The sequence below is a fragment of the Aspergillus oryzae genome, chromosome 2, assembly GCF_000184455.2.
Source record: "Aspergillus oryzae RIB40 DNA, chromosome 2".
Lineage (NCBI taxonomy): Eukaryota > Fungi > Ascomycota > Eurotiomycetes > Eurotiales > Aspergillaceae > Aspergillus > Aspergillus oryzae.
Window position 1 is genome coordinate 5,582,504 of NC_036436.1, and position 25,900 is coordinate 5,608,403.

At 50.4% G+C, this 25,900-nt stretch overlaps 9 protein-coding genes across 9 annotated transcripts; 5 read left to right on the plus strand and 4 right to left on the minus strand.

The window, feature by feature from the left end:
- Nucleotides 1-522: 522 nt before the first annotated feature.
- AO090003001290 (oxidoreductase, short chain dehydrogenase/reductase family) lies at nucleotides 523-1,510 on the plus strand (the record flags this gene model as incomplete). Its single annotated transcript, XM_001820303.1, has 3 exons — nucleotides 523-971; nucleotides 1,025-1,250; nucleotides 1,310-1,510. 3 exons carry the CDS (start codon nucleotides 523-525, stop codon nucleotides 1,508-1,510), a joined length of 876 nt encoding a protein of 291 aa, XP_001820355.1.
- Nucleotides 1,511-1,798: 288 nt separating this feature from the next.
- Nucleotides 1,799-3,840, minus strand: AO090003001291 (putative alpha-L-rhamnosidase A; the record flags this gene model as incomplete). Its single annotated transcript, XM_001820304.3, has 2 exons — nucleotides 1,799-2,674; nucleotides 2,725-3,840. 2 exons carry the CDS (start codon nucleotides 3,838-3,840, stop codon nucleotides 1,799-1,801), a joined length of 1,992 nt encoding a protein of 663 aa, XP_001820356.1.
- Nucleotides 3,841-7,114: 3,274 nt separating this feature from the next.
- On the plus strand, nucleotides 7,115-9,607 carry AO090003001292 (Zn(II)2Cys6 transcription factor; the record flags this gene model as incomplete). Its single annotated transcript, XM_023235258.1, has 1 exon — nucleotides 7,115-9,607. One exon carries the CDS (start codon nucleotides 7,115-7,117, stop codon nucleotides 9,605-9,607), a length of 2,493 nt encoding a protein of 830 aa, XP_023090294.1.
- Nucleotides 9,608-12,003: 2,396 nt separating this feature from the next.
- Nucleotides 12,004-12,735, plus strand: AO090003001293 (uncharacterized protein; the record flags this gene model as incomplete). The annotated part of the gene is made up of 2 exons (XM_023235259.1): nucleotides 12,004-12,582; nucleotides 12,682-12,735. The coding sequence occupies 2 exons, from the start codon at nucleotides 12,004-12,006 to the stop codon at nucleotides 12,733-12,735; spliced, it is 633 nt and encodes a 210-aa protein (XP_023090295.1).
- A 503-nt stretch (nucleotides 12,736-13,238) lies between these two features.
- On the minus strand, nucleotides 13,239-14,517 carry AO090003001294 (uncharacterized protein; the record flags this gene model as incomplete). The annotated part of the gene is made up of 2 exons (XM_023235260.1): nucleotides 13,239-13,979; nucleotides 14,032-14,517. 2 exons carry the CDS (start codon nucleotides 14,515-14,517, stop codon nucleotides 13,239-13,241), a joined length of 1,227 nt encoding a protein of 408 aa, XP_023090296.1.
- Nucleotides 14,518-17,290: 2,773 nt separating this feature from the next.
- On the minus strand, nucleotides 17,291-18,693 carry AO090003001295 (polysaccharide lyase family 1 protein; the record flags this gene model as incomplete). Its single annotated transcript, XM_023235261.1, has 2 exons — nucleotides 17,291-17,873; nucleotides 17,930-18,693. The coding sequence occupies 2 exons, from the start codon at nucleotides 18,691-18,693 to the stop codon at nucleotides 17,291-17,293; spliced, it is 1,347 nt and encodes a 448-aa protein (XP_023090297.1).
- A 2,096-nt stretch (nucleotides 18,694-20,789) lies between these two features.
- zrfA (high-affinity Zn(2+) transporter ZRT1) lies at nucleotides 20,790-21,857 on the plus strand (the record flags this gene model as incomplete). The annotated part of the gene is made up of 1 exon (XM_001820309.3): nucleotides 20,790-21,857. One exon carries the CDS (start codon nucleotides 20,790-20,792, stop codon nucleotides 21,855-21,857), a length of 1,068 nt encoding a protein of 355 aa, XP_001820361.1.
- Nucleotides 21,858-22,265: 408 nt separating this feature from the next.
- On the plus strand, nucleotides 22,266-23,225 carry AO090003001297 (uncharacterized protein; the record flags this gene model as incomplete). The annotated part of the gene is made up of 1 exon (XM_001820310.3): nucleotides 22,266-23,225. The coding sequence occupies one exon, from the start codon at nucleotides 22,266-22,268 to the stop codon at nucleotides 23,223-23,225; it is 960 nt and encodes a 319-aa protein (XP_001820362.1).
- Nucleotides 23,226-24,327: 1,102 nt separating this feature from the next.
- AO090003001298 (uncharacterized protein) lies at nucleotides 24,328-25,389 on the minus strand (the record flags this gene model as incomplete). Its single annotated transcript, XM_001820311.3, has 1 exon — nucleotides 24,328-25,389. One exon carries the CDS (start codon nucleotides 25,387-25,389, stop codon nucleotides 24,328-24,330), a length of 1,062 nt encoding a protein of 353 aa, XP_001820363.1.
- Nucleotides 25,390-25,900: the final 511 nt, after the last annotated feature.

The window sequence follows — 25,900 nt, forward strand, 5'->3', positions numbered from 1 at the left end:
TTCCACCGAAGAGGGTCGAGATACCGGGGTAGCGACAGTAGTTTACCTGGTGCCGTAGCCGGTCAACTTCCGGTGCGTCGGCTGGGGTCCGCTTCGGTTCGGCGGCCCGATTTCCTAAATGGGTAGGCATTAGCGCCTGCAGAATCGATCCACACGTCAGCCCCGGACTTCCCCCATATTACCTGTTCTGGAGGATATAGGCGCCCTTTAGTGGGATAACCCCCACGGGTAAACACAAGCATCGGTCGGGGTAGTATCGAGTCCACCTGAGCAGTGTACCTGATCTTCGGTTGGCGGACCAAAGAACTCATGTGGACATATGTGGATAAGCATCCCCAAGCAATATTATGAAACATGTACCTCTCAATGTTTGAATCGGCCATCCTACTAGTTTAGTCGTGGATAAGCGCCCCAAATCTCAGCATGATAAACATATATATGAGTCCCCCAACATTCCAATCAATCGCTCTTACTCCCCCAGACACAATAATCCCCTAAAACACAACTCACAAACCCACCAAAATGGCCCCCTCCGCAGTCCCTGAGAACACGACCACCGTCGCCCCAGAATCCATCCAGAATCCAGCCGTGGCTCGGACCGGCGACCTCTTCTCTCTCGGCAACCGCACAGTCGTGATCACCGGCGGCGGTCGCGGACTCGGAATCGTCCTCGCAGCAGCCGTCATCGAAGCCGGCGGAGATGTCGCCTGTCTGGACCTCCTCCCCACCCCCAGCGAAGAGGAATGGGCTACCGTGCAGAAGCTGGCTTCTGCCCGTGGTCTCCAGGCAACATACACCCAGTGCGACATCACCAACGAGGAGCTGACAAAGGACGTTCTTGAGAAGATCGCCGCGGAGGGACTGAAGCGCAACATGCCTTTGCGGGGCGCGATCACCTGCGCCGGGATTCAGCAAATGGTGCCTGCGTTGGATTACCCGATTGATGGATGGAGGAAGATGTTGGATGTCAAGTGAGCCCATCTACTTTCTGTGACACGGGGAAATAGGGACTAATTGGAGACAGCGTCATCGGAACATTCATCCCAGCCAAGCACTGCGCACGTATCTTCAAGGAACAAAACACCCCCGGAAGTATCGTCATGATCGCCTCTATGTCCGGCCAGATCGCCAACCGCGGTCTGACATGTACGGCCTACAACTCCTCCAAGGCAGCCGTTCACCAGATGTGTCGCTCTGTTGCCCAGGAATGGGGCCAGTATGGTATTCGTGTGAACACGTTGTCCGCTGGTGTAAGTTCTATTCATGACTTAGACATCGTCCTGCTCGCAATGTTAACCGGGATATCTAGTACATCCGCACGGCTATGACCGATGCGCTCTTGAAGGAGAAGCCCGAGGTCGAGGAGACCTGGATGCGTGGTGCTCTTTTGGGCCGCTTGGGTGTTCCCGAGGACTTCAAGGCGCCTACAGTGTACATGCTTGCTGATGGTAGTGGCTGGATGACTGGAACGGATCTGAGGGTCGATGGTGGTCACTGTGCTTCTGCTTAATGATTGAATGAGAGTTTGTGAAGATGGCATGGTTTGGCGTTTTTAGATGGGTTATATTTATTAGAATAGATATTCATTAGATAAAATCATATATGGTTCACTTCAGTTTTTGTTCGATTAGTGTACTGGGATGCAACTTTTGATTTGGGAGTTATGGATTGCTTGGTCTTGATCGATGTTTGTGTTTCACATTGAACTGGACTTGAAGTGTAGAGGGTACACTGTAAATCTCTGATGACATCATGCAGTGATATTTCTAGGAACGCTATATAAGAAGTTTATCTTGTTCTATTGACTTGCAACTTCCAAGTTCCATGAGCCTCCAGTAATGCCTGTTGCGGTTCCCTTCACTAGAAAAACCCGCTCGCCATCCGCCGAGACCAATGTTCCTTCGGCACCCGCCAGGTCTACATCCCCTGTAGTGCCTTGCGGAGTAGTGAAAGTCAATTCCTGATAATCTCCATTTTCCGATCTCTTGAACGTCGTCGAAAAGAGCCCCAAAGCGGTCGTGTAGCCCGCGTCCACACTAGTCAAATCACCAGGCTGCGGGGCGAACCTCCATGTAGCCCCAGCAGAACCTGTAAGATGCAGTCCGGCCACGAAGAAACTGAGCGCCGCCGTGGGGCCAGTTGACCAACCATGAGCATGCGAGACACGGGCATCATTGGTATACGGGGCATAGTGGAGAGTTCCATCAGTGGAGTAGCCCTCAATGAAAGTCGAGTTCGTCATGCGGGGATCATCAAGCATAAAGCCCCATTGCAGGCGGATTAAGTCCAGCGCTTTTTGGGGTTGATTGGCGAGGAAGTGAGCCTGTATTTCGAAGCCACCAATGAAAGGGGATACGGCATCTGCAGCCTCGGGTGCTGGTGCACCGTAGTTGCCCCAGCGAGAGCTCAGGGCGGAGGAGATAGTGCTGCTTTGGTTGGTGGAGAGGGTGAGGTTGGCCTTGATGGCCCATGCGTTGCCGTCTTGGGGGTATAGAGTGGTCGTTTCGTTGTCTTTGTAAAGACCGTTGTTTGCGTCCCAGAGATTCTTGTTGGTGGCGGATTTGATACCGCTGGCTATTTTGGTCCAGTTGGCATTGGTATGGTTGTTGATTGCTTGGGAGAGTTCCTGGGCTTCATTGAGGACGAAATAGAGGATAGCGTTTGCTTCGATGTTCTGCTTGGGTTAATTCCCTGGAATATAAGTGAAGAGGATAGAGTACTTACGTGGCCGCCCATTCCGAACCGCAACCAGTCAGAGCTAGCAGTAATATTGGCGAGTCCGGTGTTATCCACGCTGGATAGTGCCCATTGCAGACCCTTCTGGTATTGACCCCAATACTTCGATAGCCAGGCCCGGTCGCCCGAATGTCGGTAGTAGTATGATACGCCAATGAGGCTGTGGAGATGGTATGTGTAGCTCACAAGATCAAGGAACGGCTCGCTAGCGTAGGGTAGACGGCCGTCCGATCTTTGTTGAGAAAGCAGGGTCTCTAGGGCTGTGCGCACACTATAGAGGTCTGCTGTGCTCACGGAAACACTTTCCAGTGCAATTGACATATCGCCCGGCCAGATCAGACGGTCCCGCTTCGCACCGTCTGTAAGCGTGCTGCTACCATTTGAGATGGTGTAGTTGCTATACCAAGGGTTGGTCTCCGGAAGAGTGATGTTACTGTCCGAGCTAATGACGCCTAAGAAAGGCAATGCGTCCCCTGTACTTGGATCAATCGTACAGATCTGGTTAGTGTATGCACCCGCGTACCAGACGCGGTTGAGCAGCTCGTCATTACTGTGGAAGTAGCCCGTGTATGCGCGGAGATCCTGAGATGGGGCGGCGGTGTAGTTGATCTGGACATTGCGGACAGATACTACGGCAGTCGTGTTTGTGACCAGAGTCATGTACCGGAAAGCGCCGCGATTGTGTTTCTTATCTGCCGTATATGTACCGGCTCCTCGACCAACAGGGAACCATAGTGGTGAGTCAAGACCTGAATCCGCGGTAGCGTCGCAAGCCTGACTGCTGATCCACAGACTAGATTCTGTGAAAGTCACGCCAATGAAGGCATCGCGTGTAGACGAGGATCCAATGTCAAGAGACACAATGCCGGCTATGTTACGGCCAAAGTCAAACGTCACAGAAGCTGGTCCATTGAATGTAGCATTTCCACCGGTGGATTGTGTCAAAGAGGAGGGATCTGTAACGGAGCCATTAACTTCAAGAACTTCAAAGGGAACGAGGTGTCGTGATGCGGGGGCGAGAATGTATTCGTTGTAAGGCACGCCATAACAGGCCACAGCCAGGAGAGCTGGGCTGAGGAGCCACGCGGACCACGGAAGACGCATTAAGTGCGGAGGTGTGTAGGGATGAAGTTCAAATCTTGGCTATTGCGCCTATTGGCCTAGGCAAAGGTTTAAATGCAAAACCAGCCATGCTTCGTCACGGGAAACAGTTTCCTCCAAGGTGTCGTTCCGGGAAAGCCGAATGAATTTCGGGGGAATGCTGGCCGAGAGGTATAATCGCATTTTTCGAATGCAAATGCTATCCCAAGAAAGACAAAAATCCACAAAGCTGTACCGGGGGATCATCAGGCCGAGTCTCGAGAAAGGGCTTCTTTCCCCAGAAAATGACGTCGTGTGGGGTATCCCTCGATTGATGTGGGGTTGCCGAGGTTCTCCCGATCGAGATAGATTTGATGGTCTCGTCGAACCATTCTGCAGGTCGGCAGTTGGATGCTTTCTCATCCCGGAATCAACCCATATCCCTGCCGATCTGAGCTCGTCTTGACGGTTCAACACAGATCAGAATGACCATCCGTGATTCCTGTGGCTATTGTTCAGGAGAGCACTAAATATACTCTGCCTATGTCCTCATATTGGAATAGTCACCAATTTGGGGAGGCTGAAATAAGCTTTACCCACATATCTCGAAGTGGCAAGTAGAGCTTTAAGTTTGGCCGCTTTCTGAGCAGCCTCCGATACCTTCCCTTGCAGCATAGGTAGTCAAAGCTCTCCTCTATAGAACAAGGAGTGCCTGGTGTGCAGGATATAATGTAGTGAATAGTAGAGATTGAACCTTAGTCGTCATCATCACCAAGGTAGATGAACACGTATGCTATGAATATTAGCATGGATATGCATATTCGATGAAGGTAGCTTGAGTGAAAGGAGGATAGTTCTACTTACCTTGCAACCGCACGCTAAAAGTCGACGGTGTCCAAAGAATACCTCAGGCACCCCAGGTTCCCTGATTGAGTTAGTCTCGACTCTCTACGCCGTCTTATGAAGAGAGCCTCCACCAAAATAATGAAACATATCTCCTCGTCTGCCCATTCGACCCCTTCTACCGCCTTTATCGGGTTCTCGGACAAGCCCTGATCCAGCAGTTATCCATCAAGATGGACGAAGGTTTAATCTCTGGACTTCCGAGAGCCTCGAGTTCTTCTTCATTGCATCACGGAAGTAACTACAGTTAAATACAACGTTTCTACCACTTACACTAGTCTCTACCCTACATTAGTATATAGAAGTTGTGGATAGAGTTTCAACTTACCTTCGTATACCGTTCCAGATCCATAGATGGATGCAATTGCTTCTAGAAATTGCTTTGATATTTGATAATGATGGGTCCAGGGAGTGCGTATTATGAGAGTTGATAAGGGCAATATCAACTGCCGAACCTAATAACTTGAAAACAAGGCATTGATGACTTCTGTTTGTGAGTGAATGATTCAACTAGCTGGACAATGGATCGCGAAGTTAGGACTTCAATGCCCCCTGAATGATTGTAACCGCGGAGCCTTTGAGACATGCTGGAGCTGTCTGTAGTGATGGTTTTGGCTAAAAAAAACTATGAAATATTGCACGTGAGCATATATCAAAAGGAAATCTTCAAGCATACTTCGTATCATGTGCCGGCCACAGGGAAGAATCTTAGCTTATGGTGTATTCCATAGTGGCCATCCTTGGTTATGACCTATGCTGACCGGGCAGTATCCACTGGTGGTATCCCAATAACGCTTCTTGTGTATGTAGTATATTGAGTTGATGATAAACCTTGAAGTTCCATGGTTAGTTGCCATTGGATTCAGGGTCCAATAGTTGTTGTAGCCATGTATGGAAGGTGAATAACTTTGTTCGTTATTAATCGGTAAAGGGTACCTCGGGTTATCACACCGGTGTACACCACGTGACTATTGACCAATAGGAAATACCTCCGGCTGAGATGGCACCACTTGATTTTCGTTATTACGTGAGATCACTAATGGAGCTTGATCACTTTAGGTATACACCTCCGTAGAATAAAAGAAATATATCTAGTTAGAGTGGATCTTCTACGATCACTAACATCTGGCTTTATGTGGCAATGATCAAATATCGTTTTGAGCCAAGCACCGGCCGATGTGGGAAAATCTACAATATCTATATGTTCCTTGAATAGAAAAAGTGGGTAGTCCGTATTCTCCGTGCATTTTGGGACAACTGACCAGTGGCCTTCAAAAGAAACGAACTGTTGTATAACCTTCCACCGTTAGACCCACTGTGAGGAGGCTGTGAGGGTGAAGATCACAGCCTATTTCTGACCAGAGGTTATTATAGGAGGACTACGTAGGAGTGAGTTCGGTCACTCCGTTGTCCCGCAAGCGAACCGTACGATAGTCAACGAGATGCCGCCGATCTTGAGATCTTTCGGCATAGTTGAGATCTGGGGGTAAGGATCGGTTCATGTTCACCCGAGACATTCAAGAGTTTATGAATATAAATAGTAATATAGTGTGTTCAGGGGAAGTTGCAGTTGTTAGTACCGAAGAACATGTTCGAGGAGAGGGACTGATCGATTCTTCCAAGGTACATGACCGTGCAGGGGTTGTCAACCCTAATAGTCGGGACCCTGCCATTGACACGTCGGCCCCTACTTTATTATACTCCGGGTAGTATCACTAGTTGCAGACTTGCAATGACTAGGAAGAACCGGTACCCGATCATCTTGAACCTTGGATTCACCGATTGCCTAAAACAAATAGTAGTAGTCAAATGGTAACTGGAGAACATATTAACTGTGGTCAAGTAAGAAGAAATAGACTTCAACAGCGTTGAAAGTTGGAAAAGTGGTGAAAGATTCGTAACGCAAAGACAGAATGTCTTGGATGAACGACCAATCAATTTAAATTCGCCGAGGTTAAAGGTGGAGCACGCAGAAAAAAAAAAAAAAAAAAAAAAAAAAAGACGGAGAAGTTTCCTCCCCAAGGCTTCTGGAGCCGGTGCGGAGACAAGCCAAAGTCACCCTTCAATTTCTCCCCCGCGATTTAATTGCTCCCGCAGCTTCGTCCGAACTTTTGGCCCCTGTTCTTGCTGGGGTCATGTTCTTTTTCTTATTTTTTATTTTTTTATTTTTTTACTTTATTCTATCTTAATTGAAGTCGCCAGATCCGTCCTATACTTATATACCTGACCATCGTTTCTCCTTCCTGTTGACCTCTTCTTGTCCGGCACCAGTCCGGCCGTTTCTTGTACTTTTTCATTTTACTCCAGGTCTTGGCTCATGCTAACTCTTCACTCAGAAGAAGATTCATCTCCTCTCCTCTTTCATCCCACCGACCACCACCAATGTCTACCTGACATGGACCCAGCCCAGTCGGGGGATGCGCCGCAAGGCAATACACAAGGCACAACCGATGACCCCCAAAATAGCTCCGCCAAGCGGAAATGGAGACGCAACCGCATCGCCTGCGACGCCTGCCACGCACGGCGCGTGCGATGCGACCGGGCTTTTCCCTGTTCGCGCTGCCTCCGCAGTGAGATTCAATGTGAATTCACTCGTGAACGTCGGAAACGAGGTCGCATTGCTCGATCCAAGCAGACCAACACCAATGGCGGGACCGAAAAGTTATCCGCGGCGCTTTCGAATGGACGTGTCCCCGCACCCTCGACAGCGGATGCTGGAGGAGATGCTGTTGCAACGCCGGCACCGAACGGCTCTCCATCATCCAGTTTTCCGCACCGGTCGCCGGGAACGAACGAGATGACGGCATCCGCGCCCAGTGTTGATGAGCGTCGTTCGCAAGCCGAACTGCCATTGGCCCCACGAAAGCTGGCACCAGGGGGCAATGTGACGGAAGAATGGTTGGCAGCAGCACACGTGTCTCCGGGCTCATACGATTTCTTGGGCGGAGGGTTAGGGGAGGGACCCTTTCCCCGAATGTTTGATGTATGGAGTGGCGTAGATTTGTCCAACAATAGCGGTCCCACGCCGCAAGGAGCGAAAGTGTCGGGGGCGGGCCAAACACCGGGAGTCCCTCCGGCCTCCCTGAAATATCCGGTCTTGCAGCCGTTGATGCCTTTTCTGGATGCAAACCTGCCCCGGAGGCTGGTTTTCGATTTGCTGGAGTTGTATTTCACTAGTGCTTTTTCGACCCAGATGCATCCGGTGTGCCATCATATCCATTCCTATATCCTACGCAAAGCCTCTTTCCTCAGTCGCGATGCGCCTCGCCCCAGCACCCCGGCCCTGTTAGCCAGTATGCTATGGGTAGCGGCGCTGGATGACCGGGCTTTTGCCTTGTCGATTTCGCCCCAGCAGCGGAAGAACATCTGCCAGTTTCTTTGTGCACTCACCATCCGTTTACTGAGACCGTTGATCCATGTGTCTTTCAAAGACCAGGGTGCCTCTCTGAGTGAGCCAGTGGGTCAGGAATTGCCCCCGACCACGGTACACCATCCGTTTGAAGGGGGTGGGGATGACCGGGGCCTGGTAGGACCGGCGGGGTCGCTGGATGATGTGATCACCTATATCCATGTAGCGTCCATCATCTCATCGAGTGAGCAGAAAGCGGCCAGCATGCGATGGTGGCATGCGGCATTTACCCTGGCTCGTGAGCTCAAGCTGAACCAGGAGATTGAGGTGCTGCCGAATGTGGACACTCAAACCGAAGGGTCGAGCCCATCGTTCGATTATGCGTTACCGGGTTGGAATGGCGTGGAAACCAGACCCTTTTTTGACTTCTCGAACCCCACCCGACCGAGCTTGAATTGTGTCTGTGACCGCCATGACATGCATAATACGATCACCGAAGAGCATCGCGAGGAGCGTCGTCGGGCGTGGTGGTTATTGTATATTATGGATCGGCATCTAGCGTTGTGCTACAACCGACCATTGGCATTACTGGACGCAGAAAGCGAAGATCTACTTTTGCCTTTGGACGAGGGGTCCTGGCAGTCAGGGAATATCCACAGCAACAGTCCTCGACCCGACGGGCCTCAGTGTTTACTTTCTGGCGACAAAAATAAGCGTCGCGTTTTTCCGAATTTCGTCTGCCACGACCACTCTATCTTCGGGTTTTTTTTGCCACTTATGACTATTACTGGAGAGTTGATTGATTTAAATCAGTCTCGCAATCATCCGATGCTCGGCGTGCGGCTGAATGGGAAAGACGCGTGGGATGTCCATGTCAATGCAGTTTTGGGACAACTGGAGATTTACAAAGCCAGCCTGACGACGTTTGCGGCCACAGCCTCGGATCCCGAGGCCCCACTTTCGTATGCATATCCGCCGCCCAAGTCGGATACTAATGGGGTTGATCCCGCCCTCACCCAAGCATATTCCTGGCATACCCAAACCGTGATCTCCTATGCGTCGTACCTGGTGCACGTTCTGCATATTCTACTTGTGGGTAAATGGGACCCGGTCTCTTTGATTGAAGACAAAGATTTCTGGACGTCCTCACCTGCATTTGCCTCTACGATTTCCCATGCGCTAGACGCAGCCGACTCGGTGGACCAGATCCTCCGGTTCGATCCTGATATTAGTTTTATGCCATATTTCTTTGGCATCCAACTATTGCAAGGCAGCTTTTTGCTGCTCCTGATTGTCGAACGCCTGCAGAAGGAAGCAGGCGAGGGCATCCTGAACGCGTGTGAAGTGATGATCCGCGCCACGGAATCGTGCGTCGTGACGCTCAACACGGAGTATCAGCGCAACTTCCGGCAGGTGATGCGCAGTGCAGTTGCTCAGGCGCGCGGGCGCCCTGTCAATCACAGCGAAATCCGGCACCGGCGGAAGGCAGTGTTAGCCCTCTACCGATGGACACGAAAGGGAACCGGACTAGCGTTGTAAAAATTAGGGCTTGCATGCCAATGCCGATAGGGTTTCGGCTGTGTGACCGGGCCTATCAGTGTGCAGGATCTGGCCCAGCTGCTGCAGTATCCAGGATGGTGGACCTCTGGGATACAGTAGACATGCAGCTTGGCCTCGTCATACCGCGTGCGCACAGGGTGTTCAGCTAGGATGTTCAAGTTAGACGTGTTCTACAGACTTCCGTGCTATGCTAGGGTGTATATATTGGTTACGACGCTGTGAATATTGACGTCTGTATATGTATGTGTAGTATTGTGTAGTATGATTAAAATAATGATGTCTATACTGAGATATCCTCATCCATGTGTCTAGGAATAACTATAAGAAGGGAAGAATTGATCCATCAGTATCCCCATACTCATCTCCACAAAAAAGAAAGCATCTCTAGAAAAGATACAATTCTTCAAAAGCGGATAATCACCCAGTCTTCACATCGGCTAATATCACCACCACCGGTCCCCAACCTAACCCGAACACCCCAACTCCACGTGCTCGGTTAAATTCAGCAGGTAAATATTCCAGGTAAAAAAAAAAAAAAAAGAATAGGTGAAATTAAAAGCAAGATCAGAATCGATATCTCCACCAGTAGATCTGCAGAAGATCGAATCAAGGAACCGACCGTTAGAAGTAGCGATCTTCGTTAGGTGTGCAAGGACCGTCAGGCACCGAATGTAGTGGACCAGTTGGATATGATTCCTTTCGGGGAAATAAGTAGTATCATCTGATGTGTATGCTGGATATCACGAGATGGGACTGAGCTGTGAGGTTATTTCCTTTTCTCCGATGTTTAGCCATATCTATTCCCTAGTATCCAGTATTTAGTTTCCATCGTTGATTGTTGATTGTTGGGTAGAAGTGAGATATCGTGTTTGTATAGTATGTACGTACAATGGGTATAGAGTAATTCTTCTAACGATATTACTAAAACCCCAAGCTAGAAACAAATAAGATAGTCTGATACAATCAAAGTAAAAGTAATCAATGCACATGTGATAATAATTATAACCCCAGACCTCATCTCCAGAAAACCCAACCCCGTAATCATGCAATACACAACTCTCCAACCCTCGTGAATACCCCGTCCCGAGTAGACTTACCCCAGACTCCACTCCGCAATTCTCAAACCCAGCACGGGCCGACCTCAATCAAACTCGGCCTCGGTTAAAAAACCCCCAAATAACCGACAGGAACACAGACCTCGAAATGAAAAATCCGGGGAAACGAAACTCAAAATGTCGGTTAAATTGTTAAGCTCCGGGGAATTTAGTCACGGTTTCACTATTTACCAGGACCTGGATTCAGACGGTGACATAACCATGTGGCCAGGTGATCGGCATGGTTTTTTTTTGTCTTTACTTTTGTCTTTGGTAGGGGTTGAAATTAAACGGGGTTAGGATTGGGGTTGTATTTTGCCGATGGGGCTGTAGGGACTATTTACTAATTTCGGTGAATGGATGATTGTATGAGATGGGATGTATAAGTGTGCTATTTCCCCCGGACTGGGGTCTTGACTTGAACTTGTTGGTTGTATACCGATCTATACCTATATCTATCTACAGCTAGATCTACAGCTAGATCTGTGTTGATGAAGCTGGTTATTGCTATCGCATAGCATACCTATCTACCTACCTACTACCTACAATGAATCGATATTTCCGTGAATGAGCTCACTCCTTGATTCTACACATTCACCTACACATTAATTCTCCTCAAATCGAGGCCATACACCCTCGCAAACCTACAAGCTGCAAACAGAAATCTACACACGAAAGCTACACACGAAAGCTACAAGCAACACCAAAAGCACCAAAATGACAACCCACAACCAACAACCCCTCTTCACCCTCCCAAACTACACCAACGAAATCCCCTTCCCCGACCTCGACCTCGACCTCAATTTCAATGACGTGTTCGCGCCGGGCATACTCGAGTCCCAAGCGCCGTGGGACCTGGACCTGCTAGACATGCCGGGAAAACCTTCGGGTGATTTCCCCGTGCCGAATGACTTTGGGTTTAATTATCCGGTGGATTTGGTGGAGTTGGGAGGCTTAGACTTGGGGTTTGAGGGGGAGGAGATTACTGCTAGGTATGTTTTTTGTTTTGGTTTTTATTCTTCGTTTTTCTGAGGTTTTGGGTATATTTGGTGATTTGATTTGGGGTGGTGGATGGGATTGGGGACTTGTCCTGATTCTCATTCTACCCTACATTTCACACCCAAACCGATACCCATACATAATCCCCAAACCAAAAAGAAAAGAAAAACAGACAACTAACAAAAAGCCCACAGCCACCCACAAGACCAAATCCACACGCAAAATACAATCAACACCCTCCTCCGCACAACCACCTACCAAGCCACCCAACGAGCCCTCTACATGACCACCCCAACCCCACAAACAACCACAAACTCCCCCCACAACGCCCTCTACTCACCCTGTTCACCCACAAGCTCCCACAGTAATCCCTCCGACACAATATCCATTTCCACCAGCGACACCGACAGCATCTCCTTCGGACCACGGACACCACCACCCCATACACCAATCTACAACAACTATGACTACAACGATCCCACTGCCAGGAAACGGAAAGCGTCTACCGAAATAGATCTAGAGGGGATCCACACATATCATTACACGGTACCTTCACGACCGCGTGGTGGGGAGGGTGAATTCTCGGTCGGCGTTTTGGCCGAGGAAGATTCCTTCTACCCGAAACGCCGACGTTCTTCCGTTCCAGACAGGGATCAAGAACAATCACAATCACAATCTCGATCTCGATCTCGATCTGAATCTCAAGGAGAGGAAGAAGAAGATCAAGATATATTCACACCCCTAGAAATGCCCGATGGCAGTACGCGCTTCACCTCCAATTGGTTACCGGTGGACTCGTCCGGGGGATTTACGATTTGTCCTGATCCGTTGGCGGGGGTGATGGGGGAGGCGTTTGTGAGGGTTGGTGGTTGAATGATCGCATATCTGATTGGGAAGAAATTAAATCAATCATGCCATACTATTATTGCGGTATTTAATTTACTGTGGTTTGGTATGCAGCTACCTAGTGACTACTCTATGGAGTACGCTATGCGCTATGGTACATACGCTTAGTACGCTACGCGGCGTGACGTGACGCTACTCCGGAGTATGTTGTGGTGCGGTGCTCGGGGCTTGGCCGAGACAATCTATTCTAGTCTTCCATCTTCTATGGATAGTGATCGCATCATCTCTGTGAGGATGATTATGTCTCCGGCGGATGGATGGATCCCTTGGGATTTTTCTGTGGATGGATGTGAAGACCAAGTCGACTGGGGTTGTGGTTGCCGACGGCGGGGCCGTCGGCGATATCTCCGTCGTATTTCTACTCCGTTGACTCCGTACTCCGTCCGGATGGGGCCAACTTGACATCATTGGTGTCTTGTATATTGTATAGCCTATGCTATAGTCATGGTATAAATCAATATGCTATGGATTTGACATGTGTTACTCTCCCAAACACCTGAATAATTGCCCCTGCATGCGCCACCTGAGATTGCCAACATTCGTCATTCATAAGACCGTAACTCGGACAGTGTAACTCGGGGAATCTTGAAATGAAAATAAAAAGGTTAATATCATGTAGATTCGTTCTTGACCGCCGACGACGTGCACTTGTTCGAAAACACCGGAAACTCCAGTTTGCGCCCGATATATTGAAACAACTCCGCGATGAATTCCTTCTCGATCATCCCCGGCGAAAACGCGTCGAACGCGGTGCGGAGAACGAACATGATCCGGGACATCAGATACCCCGGGATGTTGTTGATGTAATATTTCATGCTACGACAGATGTCGCATGCAAATTGGTACCGCTGTTGCGGGCCGAGCACGCGGACGAGGCCGCTATCCGAGGCCGACACGACCAGTGACAATGCCCAGTAGAAACACATCGAAGTTGCCAAAAGAATATCGGGATAGTGCAAGACCTTGGCGACCGTGACAGACATGGAGCTGGTGTTGCGATATCGGAAGACCGGAAAGTCGTCTTTGGACTCGGTGTCGTGCACTTCCCATGCCGTGCCCGAAGGATATGTGTCGGCGTATACGGCTTTCCACATATCTAGGCGCGCCTGAAGCTCGGTTGCTTGCTGCCAAATGGAGCTCTGCATCCCGGTCAGCTCGAACGTGCATGCGGCTGCTTTGTCTACCATGGCGCCGAATTCATCGATCCGAGAAAGATAACCGGGAATATCAACTGCAACGTCTAGGAGATGGTGCAGGATATCCTTGGCCGGTGCATCGCCCGCCCAGGGAACAGTCAACCAATCCTTGGACGCCAGGAAACTCGGTTTACGATGAACCAGTGCTGCCGTGACCTGAATGCCCAGTATTAGTCTCTAGCAACTGTAGCAAGATCTGCCGTCATACCCAATATAGCCGAAGATCAACGAATAGAGAGCGCTCAATTCCATAGCGATGTCGATAAGCTGACCGTGTACGTAAAAGCTCTAAGCCGCCGAGCTGGTGTCTGAAAATAGAGTCTTTGGACGTTTGCTTGAAGGCCTGGGAAGACGTGAGCACAGGGAACCCAATACAGCGGCCGTAACTTACCTCTGTGATAGTCGACAACAGCACCACTACGAGGACCTCGGTAGATTTGTTCCCGTCGGCGTCATATAGCGCAGCTTGGAGTTGCCGGAGCGTTCGGACGTATTTGGCATGTCCCGCTAGCTCGACTGACCGGTTACCGTCGCGCCGACCGGCAAATGTAAGCGCGGTCGCCTCGAAGGCGTTGCACAGCATGGGTGAGATCATCCGCATCTCCGATGCTTCCCTTAAGGCAATGGTGCCACCGTATTTCCGGTGGTCGTCGGGACTGAAATTACGGATCAGTCGGTCGACAAACAACTCCATCACGGTGGAGGCAAGGTTCGGGTCATTTAAGATCGCTTTTTGGCGCGATAATGACGTGGGGGAAGCTTTAGACAGAGGATTAATACTGGTGGACAACATAGCGAGACCAATTAGGACAGAGCTGTGGCGGTCGAAATTACGGTTGTAATTCGGATCAAGGGTACATACATTCTCTCTGCGACCCAGTACGATCCCCTGTACTCACCCCTGAAGGGCCGGGAGAATATCGTGTATGTCTGGGATGCGCTGCCTGGTCACCTTGTCCTTCAGCATCGTCGCTGTCATTGGGTTTAATTTGGTATAAAGAGCTACTGCCGGTTTCTTCAGCTTTTACGGGGGGTAGGTGGGCCAATTGACGGGCCTCTGAGAGCTGCCGCTTGAGACTCTCGCATGTTTGCATAAGGTTCTCGATCAGGGCGGATTGTTCGATATAGTGTCGGTCCTTTTTGCTGGTTCCATATTCGCACTCCGAGGGCGTTCCCCGAAGACAGCAGGCACCGCATGGTTTCACCCGGTCGCACTGCAGAACCAATTAGATCTTATTAGTCGAAACGTCAGAGAATCAGTGTCAGCCCAATAGGGCGCTGCACTTTAAATTGCAACGGCCAGCGAAGCCACCAAGAACCTGGACAGATGTGGAAATTTACCTTGACTTTGCGTTTGTGGCAGTTTAAGCATGAATAAGTGGGGCGGATCTTCTTTCGCGCCCCCAGCTTAGCTGTCAAATTCGGGTTGGGTTGATCATTGCTCTGCCGGTCGCCATACTCGCTGCTCATGGTATACAGATTGCTGTGATTCGAAAGGCTTTGTTCGGTGAAAAGAAGCTCTCTTCAAATGGACCGAGCCGCCGCCCAAGTAATTATGGTGTGGAAAGCAGCGGAAAGGCTATTGGGGCAGTTAGTAAGAGATGGGGGCGCAAACTCTACCTTAGGTCGCACGCTAGTTGGGCTCCTTCATGCACAGTCACTTGTGGATCTGGCGAAATAATTGGAGAATCCAGACACCGAATGACGACTAGACCTGACAGGCAAGACAGGTCCCAGTCAAGATTCCTTCGCTCCTGTTGCTTGATGCGATCGTGGATCCATGGTACACCGAAAGCCTATCTTTTGAAGAATTCCACACATTATGTCAACCAATTTCTCCAGACCATGGGACCGCTTCCTCAAGCAGTGGTTCGTTGCAGGGGTCTGAGTCCGTGGCGGACGCGGTGGATCGATCGCTGGTGGACTCCAAAACGTATGCGCTTCCGGCGCTGGTGACATGTCATCACAGGAAAGAACAAAAAAAAAAAAAAAAATTGGACTCGTATCTGCAGGTAAATAATTGGTGCAGAATCACGTAAAAATGCGTCCAGGTCTGCACGCTATTGGATACCAGTGTACATCACTGCTTCCCGTGTCCTGCCATGTTCAGTAACTCTCCAATAATTCACTGCATTATTAGGGGGAACGAAGGGTCCGGCATCCTCGAGGGTCAGACCTTCGAGCGACTTGCAGGTGATCGGCGTTTTAGCTCGTTCATCCGTTGGAGTCTTGGAGATCGTCCCCAGAGGCGGTGTTAAAGCTTGGCTTTTTCGAATCAACCACCTCGGTCGGAGGAGACTATTTGGAGGACTGGGTACAGACATGCGATCCATCTCAAAAGCCATCAGGCAGCGTTCGCGGTCTGGATGGATTGAAAGGCTAGCTCATTCGTCAATCAGCACTTCCATGCTGAGCATGGCTGCCTTTCCTGCAGCGTGATCATCCCGAAAGCTTATCGCAGTCTTTGCAGCACACTGTGTTTCAACTGGCATGCCGTGAATCCTCCTTCCGTCGATAACAGCTGCGGGCGTGGTATGTTCTCCCTTGCGGGTGAGCAACGGAAATGCTGAACGGTGCGCTTGGAATGGTGGGATCCTTTCGGCCGGGAACACCTAAAAAGATATTATCAACTGCCAAGTGACTATTTGGTCGTCAGCGTTTTGATTGCGAAGATACCTTGGGATAAAGTCATTGTCTGCAAAGAAAGCCTCACTGTTCATACTGTCAACCAGTCTTGGTTAGGTATCACAAGGCTGGGGATGCAGGCATGGCATCGTGTAGATCCCGAAGGAATGGGTTGCATTGTACGGACGGACAGACTTCGGAGTACTATCGGGAAACAATAAAAATGTTCGGTTTTGGACAAAGCAGCTACCCTGTGCCCCACAAATAGTTTCTGCACGTTTGGGATCCAGCATGAGTGACTGGGGGTTGAAGGGTGACGGAAGTGGTTGTTGCAAGACACGAGCCGATCACCTGCCCTTTCAAATATTAAGTAGCAGTCGTTACATCCCTCGCGTCACGAATGCCCAACCACCCATGTCACTGAGTTTCTGGTAGACACGTGTTGTAAGAAACCGCAAATTATATACGGAGTAGAGTGTTCTGATTTTTAAGTGGAATATAATATTCACACAGCTAGAGCATGGAGGCTTCCGAGCTGTACTGCTTCTATTAAATCACCAAATCTAAATTACAGGCCATGACATATACAACCATCACTCCGTGGGTTCCCATGGAGTCCCAGATGCCTCGATAATAATAGTACCACGCTGGTTGACAGCCCTTACAGCGCGACAGAGTGGACAATGTACAAAGACTCGCATCGATGCGATCGACACATCCCTGCAGTTGCTTGTAGGTCGCTCGAGGCACAAACGAGTATGTTGGGGAGACCTTGAAGACTCCCCTAGGGCACAAGGTCAGCGACGTTCTAAGTGGAGCATCAAAGATAGGATCTTATTTACCTAGTAATGGTGGTGTCGGGCGTAATGGCGCCTGGCATAAGCCGACGAGGATGGAGTCGCACTGGAAGATGGGATCGCGCTAGAGGTAGGGGAAGGAGTAATACTAACGCTGCTGGAAGCAGCGCCAGAACCGCCAGAACCCAGCTTGCCGACACCCGCGTTGGCCTTAACATAGGAGGGCACCTTATCCGTGGTCATGGCCTTAGTATCACCCTCGCCCTTAGGCCAGCCAGAGAGAACAGCTTCGTCATTGCCAGACAGTTCGCCGGAACTGGTCAGCTCATTGGCAATGCAAGGACGGCCGAGCGCAGAGGTGCAGGAAGATGCGTCCTGAGCGTTCACGGCAAAAGTGGAGCCTGGCGTATCCTCGGGGTTCATAGGCGTCTTGACATTGGAGAAAACGTTGCCCTCAATAAGTACATTAGCCCCCTCACCGACGTCAAAGGCGTGACCGCTGTTGTTCTCCCAAAAGTTGTTGTATGCGTGCCAATGGCTATCGAACTCGATCTTAGGAGAACGGCCAGACGTGTGGTGGATGTAGTTGTTAGCAAAAGTGATTTGATCGCCCTTGCCATAGCCGAGCCTGTAGGTAATTAGTGCCCGTTGCGGTGGTCCAGCCTTAGGATTATCATCACTTACACAGACCAGTAGTGGTGTCCATCGCACGAGGCAGACCACTTAGTCTGACCATCAAACTCACTGTTGGAGACAGTGACGCCGCCACCTATTGATTTGGTAAGTCTTTGTCTGACCAACGTTTGGTTCTGCCGCCCGCGATACATACTAGATTCGTAGCCAGTTACAAACATCTGACGGCCAACCAGGGAGACCTTGACATGGTCGACCCAGATCTTGTCCGTGCCATCTAGCGAAATAGCATCACCACCCCAAATGTACTGGGGGTTCAGCTCGGTGATGTGAACGTTCTGAATGATGATGTTGCTGACGCCATTTACCAACCTCAGACCCTTACCACGGATCACACCAGCGTCTCCAACACCAATGATGGTCTTGTCAGAGGCGACCTCCATGCCCTCAAGACCGGCATTGTCGTATGTGCACGTCGTAGCAGGGTAGGAACCGCACCAGTCAGAACCCTCGGTTTTGATTGCATTCTGGCCAGCATCGCCGCAGGTGTTGGAGTCCGGGATACAGCATTCGCAGTCGGTACAAGTGTCCTCGGTACCGATGAAGTTGAACTCCTTGTCGATCACGATCACTCGGGGGTTAGGATCGGCCAGCCATTCCTTGAGCTCATTGGTGTCCTTGGGTGCCGCAGGAGCAGCGTTACCACCGCCAGTGGTTCCGCTGGCGAAGCCAAACGGAGTGCCGACCACACTTTGGGCCCGGGCAGATGCACCCAGCAGGGCAGCTGCCGTCAAGAGAGGATGGAGGAGGACCATTTCGAAAGGGAGTATGGCCAACAGAAAACGCAGATTCGATACTTAAACGACAGAAACAAACTGTACCAGCAGTTTTTATATGAGGAATAAATTGGGGAGATTGAAAAGGGAGTGTAAACTAGCAATCTTTCAGGGTATCCATGGATATGATTGTGGATTTATATGCTGCCATAGGAGATTGCACTGGTAGAATGACGACTGCTCTCAAATTACCGAGAACATTCCTCCACCAATTGCGCAGAATATAGCATCCTTAAACCGCCAAGCGGACCCTGTTAGAGATTGATGGAACGGGCTGCATGGTGAAACTGGACCGGCTGGTGGACTAAAGGAAATGTTTCCCTGTACTGCAGTTTTCCCGGTCGATCACTCTTGCTGTGTCCCTGTCGGCAGTACTTCTTGATATTTTAAGGTGCAGTTAATTAACTGACTGTAGATATAAAAGGTGAACAAGAGTGTCAAGAGGGCAGAGCAGGTCCTCTGTTATTACCAGGCATGAGCGATAACATGGTGGTTGTCTCGAGTCAGGGACTGCCTATGATTTCCACATTGGGATTGTGTTGGTGGAGAAAAGTGGAAGATCGTCAGGGCGAGTACACTCAGTAGTTAGAATAGCAGTTGGTCCGCCCGCACTGGACCCAATCCGCTAGGTTAGATACGCCTGGTCCATTTGAACAGCATCCTTTTCTCTGAGGCCGCCCGTATAAGCATAGATATCCATTCCATGGAGGACAAGGGTGGCGATGCATTGCCGATCTTTAACTGACTGAGATTCACCCCACTCTTTAGGTCCCAGAACAATCAATCCCTCACAACCCCGGGAGTGCGCAACGGGTGTGGCACATTGCTATGGATGGATTGGCAGCGATCATAATTATCTCTGCAGCTGTGCTTAGCAAGTTAAGCCACCAACCAACGGAGGTGATCGCGAAAGGGAGATTAAGCTGTTCGCCCAACATGAGTGATGCGACAAATTGCTCTATTAGAGCTTGCAATCCTAGCCTTGCCTAAATATCGGTAGAACTTGCTATGGTGAGAAAATCTGGCAGATAGGATCACGTATGGAGAGTACCTAGCCGGCGAGGCCCAATCCCTCAACGAACGGTATGAGGTGGATATAAGGTGGATAGCGACTGGATCCTATGCCGATCTCTTCATATGAGTGTCCCCAGAATTAATTGCCCAGCACTTTGGGATAAAGATCACCAAATGAGGGAATTTCATGGAAGGTTCTAAAGGGTCAGGCCATTTTCAGGAGTCTCGGTCGTTCTTATTCAAGATTTGAGGTCATATAAGCGGTGCATGTCCTTGTCCCAGCACTAGTCACTTTCTGCCTTCATTGAGTAATGGATGACACAGTATGTAATCTCGGTGTTTTGGATGCATCATACAATGCTGACTTTTGGCCGAGGGAGGACATGCGAATGCAGCAAAGATATAGAAAAGATTTGGCTAGAAGCAATCTTTAGTAACTACTGGCCTTTTCAGATCAGGGTAGAAGGAGGGGAAGTGCAGGAGATATATTAATATGAAAGGAATACTTCGCTGGGGTACGGAGGCGCATCGGGATTGAGAGCTTTTCGGAGCGATGAATGGTCGGTACTCTGTGCAAGGATACAAGGATCCTCTACAAGAAATGTAACCTTGAAGAATCTCCACTGTCCCCACTAGGTAAAAATATTATATACCGACCTCATGGCATTAAGGCCTATTAAAAAGCTTGTCGTAGCATTGGGTGTTACTTAAATGTCTTGAAACATGTAAATGTAATTTTCCTTCGTGGCATTTTAATACAGTGTCTGTAACCTTATCTGACAAGTCAAGAGTACGCGTACATCGCCAAAAGGACAAGACGGATGCAGTCCTCCGCGAGGGCTTACCTCAGACTGATTACCATATCAGCTACGAAGGTCTGTTCGTTGTCTACCTTGGTCTCAGTCCAGAAGGTAACAGCAATCTCTGGGTAGTCAAACCACCAAGGACCTTGTAAGGTACATGATGTGCATATGCTCCAAGGTACTCATGCACATTGTATAAAACGGTGAGCGAAGGGCAATGCTCCTAAGGGTCAACATTCGCCCTTTCTCGCGGCTACCATGTCTTCCTTTAATGCTCACAACGTTGACCTCGACACGGCTAGCCAGGCGGACATCCTCTGCTATCTGGCGCTGTCCGAGAATGACTACAACGGCCACCTCGGCGCCCGCATATCTTCTATATTCGTTATTTTCATCACCTCAACCTTTTTCACCGTGTTCCCCGTAATTGCCAAACGAGCTCCGGGGTTGAAGATCCCCTACCATGTTTACCTCTTCGCCAGATACTTCGGCACAGGCGTCATAGTTGCTACAGCGTTCATCCACCTACTGGATCCCGCATACAGCAGCATCGGCCCGAACTCATGTATCGGAGTGTCCGGACACTGGGGAGACTACTCCTGGTGTGCGGCTATAGTCCTCGTCTCCGTCGTAACCATCTTCCTCTTGGATTTAGGCGCCGAAGTATACGTAGAGTACAAATACGGCGTCCAACGGAACGACGACGCCACAGAGGCCTTCATCACACACTCCTGCGCTTCGGATTCAGACAGTACATCTCATGCCGTGGAGTCCGGCACGCCGATCCGCAAAAGCACCGACATTCACACGGAAGTGGCCTGGGTACGTTCCGAGCGGGCATTCCGACAAGAAATCGCAGCCTTCCTGATCCTCGAGTTCGGAATCATATTCCACTCCGTCATAATTGGTCTGAACCTGGGCGTGACAGGCGAAGAATTCACGACTCTGTATCCTGTTCTGGTCTTTCATCAAGCCTTTGAAGGTCTAGGGATTGGTGCGCGTATGTCAGCGCTCCATTTTGGATCCCGTCGGTGGCTGCCGTGGGTGCTGTGTCTTTTGTATGGACTAACGACGCCCATCTCTATCGCTATTGGACTTGGGGTGCGGACGTCGTATAACCCGGGATCCAAGACGGCGATGATCGTCCAGGGTGTGCTGGATGCGATTTCTGCGGGGGTTTTGATTTATAGTGGACTGGTGGAATTATTGGCGAGGGACTTTTTGTTTGATCCCGACCGGACAAAGAGGAGATCGCATTTGTTTGTCATGGTGGGATGCATGTTGTTGGGAGCGGGGATCATGGCATTACTTGGGAAGTGGGCGTAAAAAGAATGCGAAAGAATCGGTAAAGGAGAGCTGAAGGAAAGGCGACGATCATCGAGGACAACAAATAGGGCGGACTAGTCAGGTGGGGTCAGGGAAACGAGAGAGTTTGCTACGAATTCCAATTTCTACACACCCTTTTCTTCAAATACGACCAGTTGTACGTATGTATCGGTAATATAACATGGTGACTGCCTAATTTGAATGCAGATGGACAGTTCATGCATGATGGACGTGCGTATATTAAGCCTTCACCACCGCCTTTCTCTCCTTCTCTCTCTACGTCTAGGAATCATGGCTTCAGCTCGGCCCCCGGCCATGGATCACAGTCGTTTTTATCACATACCTTTTCCCACACTCAGTTGAGTTCACCATCGACAACACCATAATTTATACATCTGCTGTGTAACCATGGGCAAACACAACCCCCAAGCTACGCAAAGAGCTCCGACTCTCAACGAAGCCCTAGACTTCATCGAACAAACCTATAAAGAATCGAAGTTGATCATCGTCGGCTGTCTAGCATCCTGGACACTCTGTCGACTGAACTTCCGTTTCGTTTGGCTACTCATCATCCTAGCCTTCTGCCGCACGCACTACCAAGTATCCGTTCGACGGATCGAGCGCGCCATCCGAGACGAACTCCGTCGATACCACTCACAAAAGGTCCTACAGCGTGGTGAAAGCGTAGAATGGGTAAACGAAGTCCTCGGGCGAGCATGGCACCTCTACCAACGCCAGATCTGTAAACGGATCGTTCAATACGTCAACGCCGGACTGGCCCAACGCAGCGAAGATTCATCCCCTCAGAAACTGGTCATTCATTCCTTGGCTGTTGTGGAACAGCCGCTCCGATTTACAAAAGTGATGGCCTACTCCAAACCTCAGTCGCGCAATTTGATCTTCGAAGGACACTTCTGTATCGATCTCCGACCACCGGACGACCAGAGAATGCACCTGCTGGACCTTGTGCACAGCGATGAGCCGCTCATCGATCTGGCCATTGTACATGAAAAGCCAGACCGCAAGAACCATGATCTCGTAGTGCATGTGAGACAGGTTACAGGAACGGGGATAGTACGCTTAGAAATCGACCTTGAGAGTCTGGAGCCACATATTCTACAGCCGCAGATTGAGCTGCAGGATCATCCCCATATCGACTGCACCATCAAGACAGTGAGTCAACATCACTTTCCCTTTCACTTTGCGCATCACGTCGACTGGCGGAGGGCGGTGGAGAAGCAAATTCGCGAGGGGCTGGGATGGGCGTTCCACCGACCTTTACCGCTTCCGTTTCACTTTTTCGGCGAGAAATTCTTGATCAGGATGATGACGTGGTGGTGGCAGCTGAGTCGGGCCGTTCATGATTAGTCGTCGGTAATGAATAATGAATTATTGATATCCTCCTTGGGGAAAAAGTGGCAACCGAACAATAAGAGTGTTATTGGTTCGTTTGGTACCGAGAAAGCCGAGTCCAAGTGGGCCGTCGCCTCGTAGGGCTGAGTGGTTGGGGATGAGAAAAAGTGCTGCCTAGAGAACTCCTCCCTCGTACTCCGTATTGCAAATTACACTGGTAACTTCCAACGCAAGGAGGAAATAAAATCATCCATGCCGCCAATCCCTGCCAGAACGGTTTGCTTTACAGTGGTTGACGGAGTTTTTTTTTCCAGTGGAGTGACAGGAGACTCCCGCGCGTTCCAACCCTTGGTTCTATCCAAGGGGGAAAAGCCAATTTTAGAACCGACAAAGGGTGCTTCAATAATTAGCCAATAATAGAACAATGCTTCTTTTAATAATGCTGCAATAAAGGGGCTTGTAATGCACTGTATTGATTCTTAGACAATGGACTCAAGTATGTACGTATTTATATACAGTACAATGCAGAGCACATGACATACCCCCCTGGTCCCCATCTAATTACCCGATCAGGGAAGTGAATCTCTCGGCCAGAAGCCTCGTCCGAAGATACCGATTCAGGTCTATCAGTCCGAGTTCATTACTGCCAATTTAAAACCAGTTTGAATTCCTACTGATTCGGTTCCCGTGTAGGGTAATCTAACTCAATTGGTTCTGGCAGGAGCTGTATACTATCAACAGTATTTAGATACTACATAGAATACTAACTGCACAACGCAAACAATCTCTCTGCCTCAGGCATAAACAACATCGCTGCTCTCGCGCCTTGCTGTCACAGAAGGAGGCTGTTACAGCACTAGCCTGTTCAACTATCTGATGGCGGCTGAGCCAGGTAGAATGGAGGAGCAATGATGACCAACGAACCCCGCATGAAGCAGATGTCCGGCTACTCACTGAGCAATAGAAATTAATGGTATTGGTATTGGGACAAAGTATTGCTGGGTCTGAGGTATGGGGTGTTACGGGAGGATCCATTGTAGGCGATGTACATGCTGGATGTTACTCCTCACTCAAAGCTCATGTTGTGAGAGGACTAAACGGTATGGAAAGCTAGACGCTAGCAAATTTTCAAGGTGGCATCACCCGAGATATTCCACGAGATGTTCTCGCCACACGGATTCTCCGTCACCGAGTTGCTGTTGACCTCCAGGCTGATGGAGATGTCGCTGGTGATGGGGAACTCGTCCCGGGCAGAGATCCGCACCTCACCGCCCCCATTCACCGTACCCCCGAGAATTGACAGCCCGTAGCAGTTCTCAATCAGGATCGCGTTGTTCTCATTATCCGCCAGGTCAACATTGGCAATCTCCGCGCCGCCAGACTGCGACACGCAGAAGATACCGCGCCCACCGCCGCGCGAGATAACATTCTCGATAAACACATTGGTCGTGTAGCTGCCGTCCGCAAGCTGGCCGTTGTTGTTGGCCATACGGAAGGTCGCGTATCCATTCCCAGCGGCCACGTTGTCGCCGTCGACGGTCCCGATCTGCGCGTTGGTCGTGGTCTGCAACAGCAGGCCGCATTCGCCGACGTCTCGCGCAATCACCTGGTTGATGGTGAGACCGTCGATGTTCCAGGTTTCGACGGCGTGGCTGCCCGCGCCCGTCACGCTGATGACGTCCATGCTGACGTCGGCGTTGGCCGCCTCATCGCGTTCGAACCGGATGCCCAGCCCGCCGCTGAGGTTCATCGTGATCTCGCCGAGGGACAGCCCCGTGACGCCGTAGAAGCGCATGCCGAAGTAGGGTGTCCCGGTGAGGCTGAGGTAGGGAATCTGCACGTCCGTCGTGTCGAGCGATTCGATCGAGCCGCGGCCGTTGCTGGCGACGTCGATTGTGCCGCAGCCTTCGAAAATCTTCCCGCTGCTGATGCTGATGACGCCTTCGCCGATGGACCCGGAAGCAATCACCGAGAGACGCTGGCCCTCGCCGATGGTATCCAGGGCTGTCTGGATCGCGGTGTAGTAGTCTGATCCGGCGTAGACCTCCTCCGAGCCTACGGTGGCCGTGTAGGAGCCGTCGGCGCCGTCGACGGTGGCATCGGGTGTGCCGGAACCGCACTGGGCAGAGACTGTGGAGGCCAAGGCCAACGTGGCTGTGATGAGGGAGAACCGGTGCATGGTAATCCTGTTGACTCAGTGGTTGCAGATGAGAGTGTCAGGTAGAGTTTGGGATGCCGGTTTTGTTACGGAGGGAAAGGGTTTATATATGCCCTCCCATCAGGAGGATTTCCATGTCCATGGCAGAGGAAATCCTTCCACCGTCCCACCGGAGGAAACTGCCTCCACCCGGAGTGGTGCTCATCCATCGGGCAAGAAGGTTAAAACCGAGATCCTTGTCGCGGAGCCATTTCTCCGCTTTTCTCCCTGTTTGGCCCGGATCCTCAACTTTCCTAAGACCGACCTGCGCTATACGCCTTGGCGGGGCCGGGATAAAACCAATCCGATTGCAGATCACAATCTTCTGGATCGGGGGGGGGGCTGCTTGAAGAGGCGCGTAAGGAGTTAACTTGGACGCATGCTGTTCCTCCTCGCCGAGTGTTGGAGACGGCGGTTCATCAGGAACGTCTTAGGCATCGGTATAACGAGGATTACCCCCGAGAAGACGTCGGTTGAAAGGGAATTCGAGGTC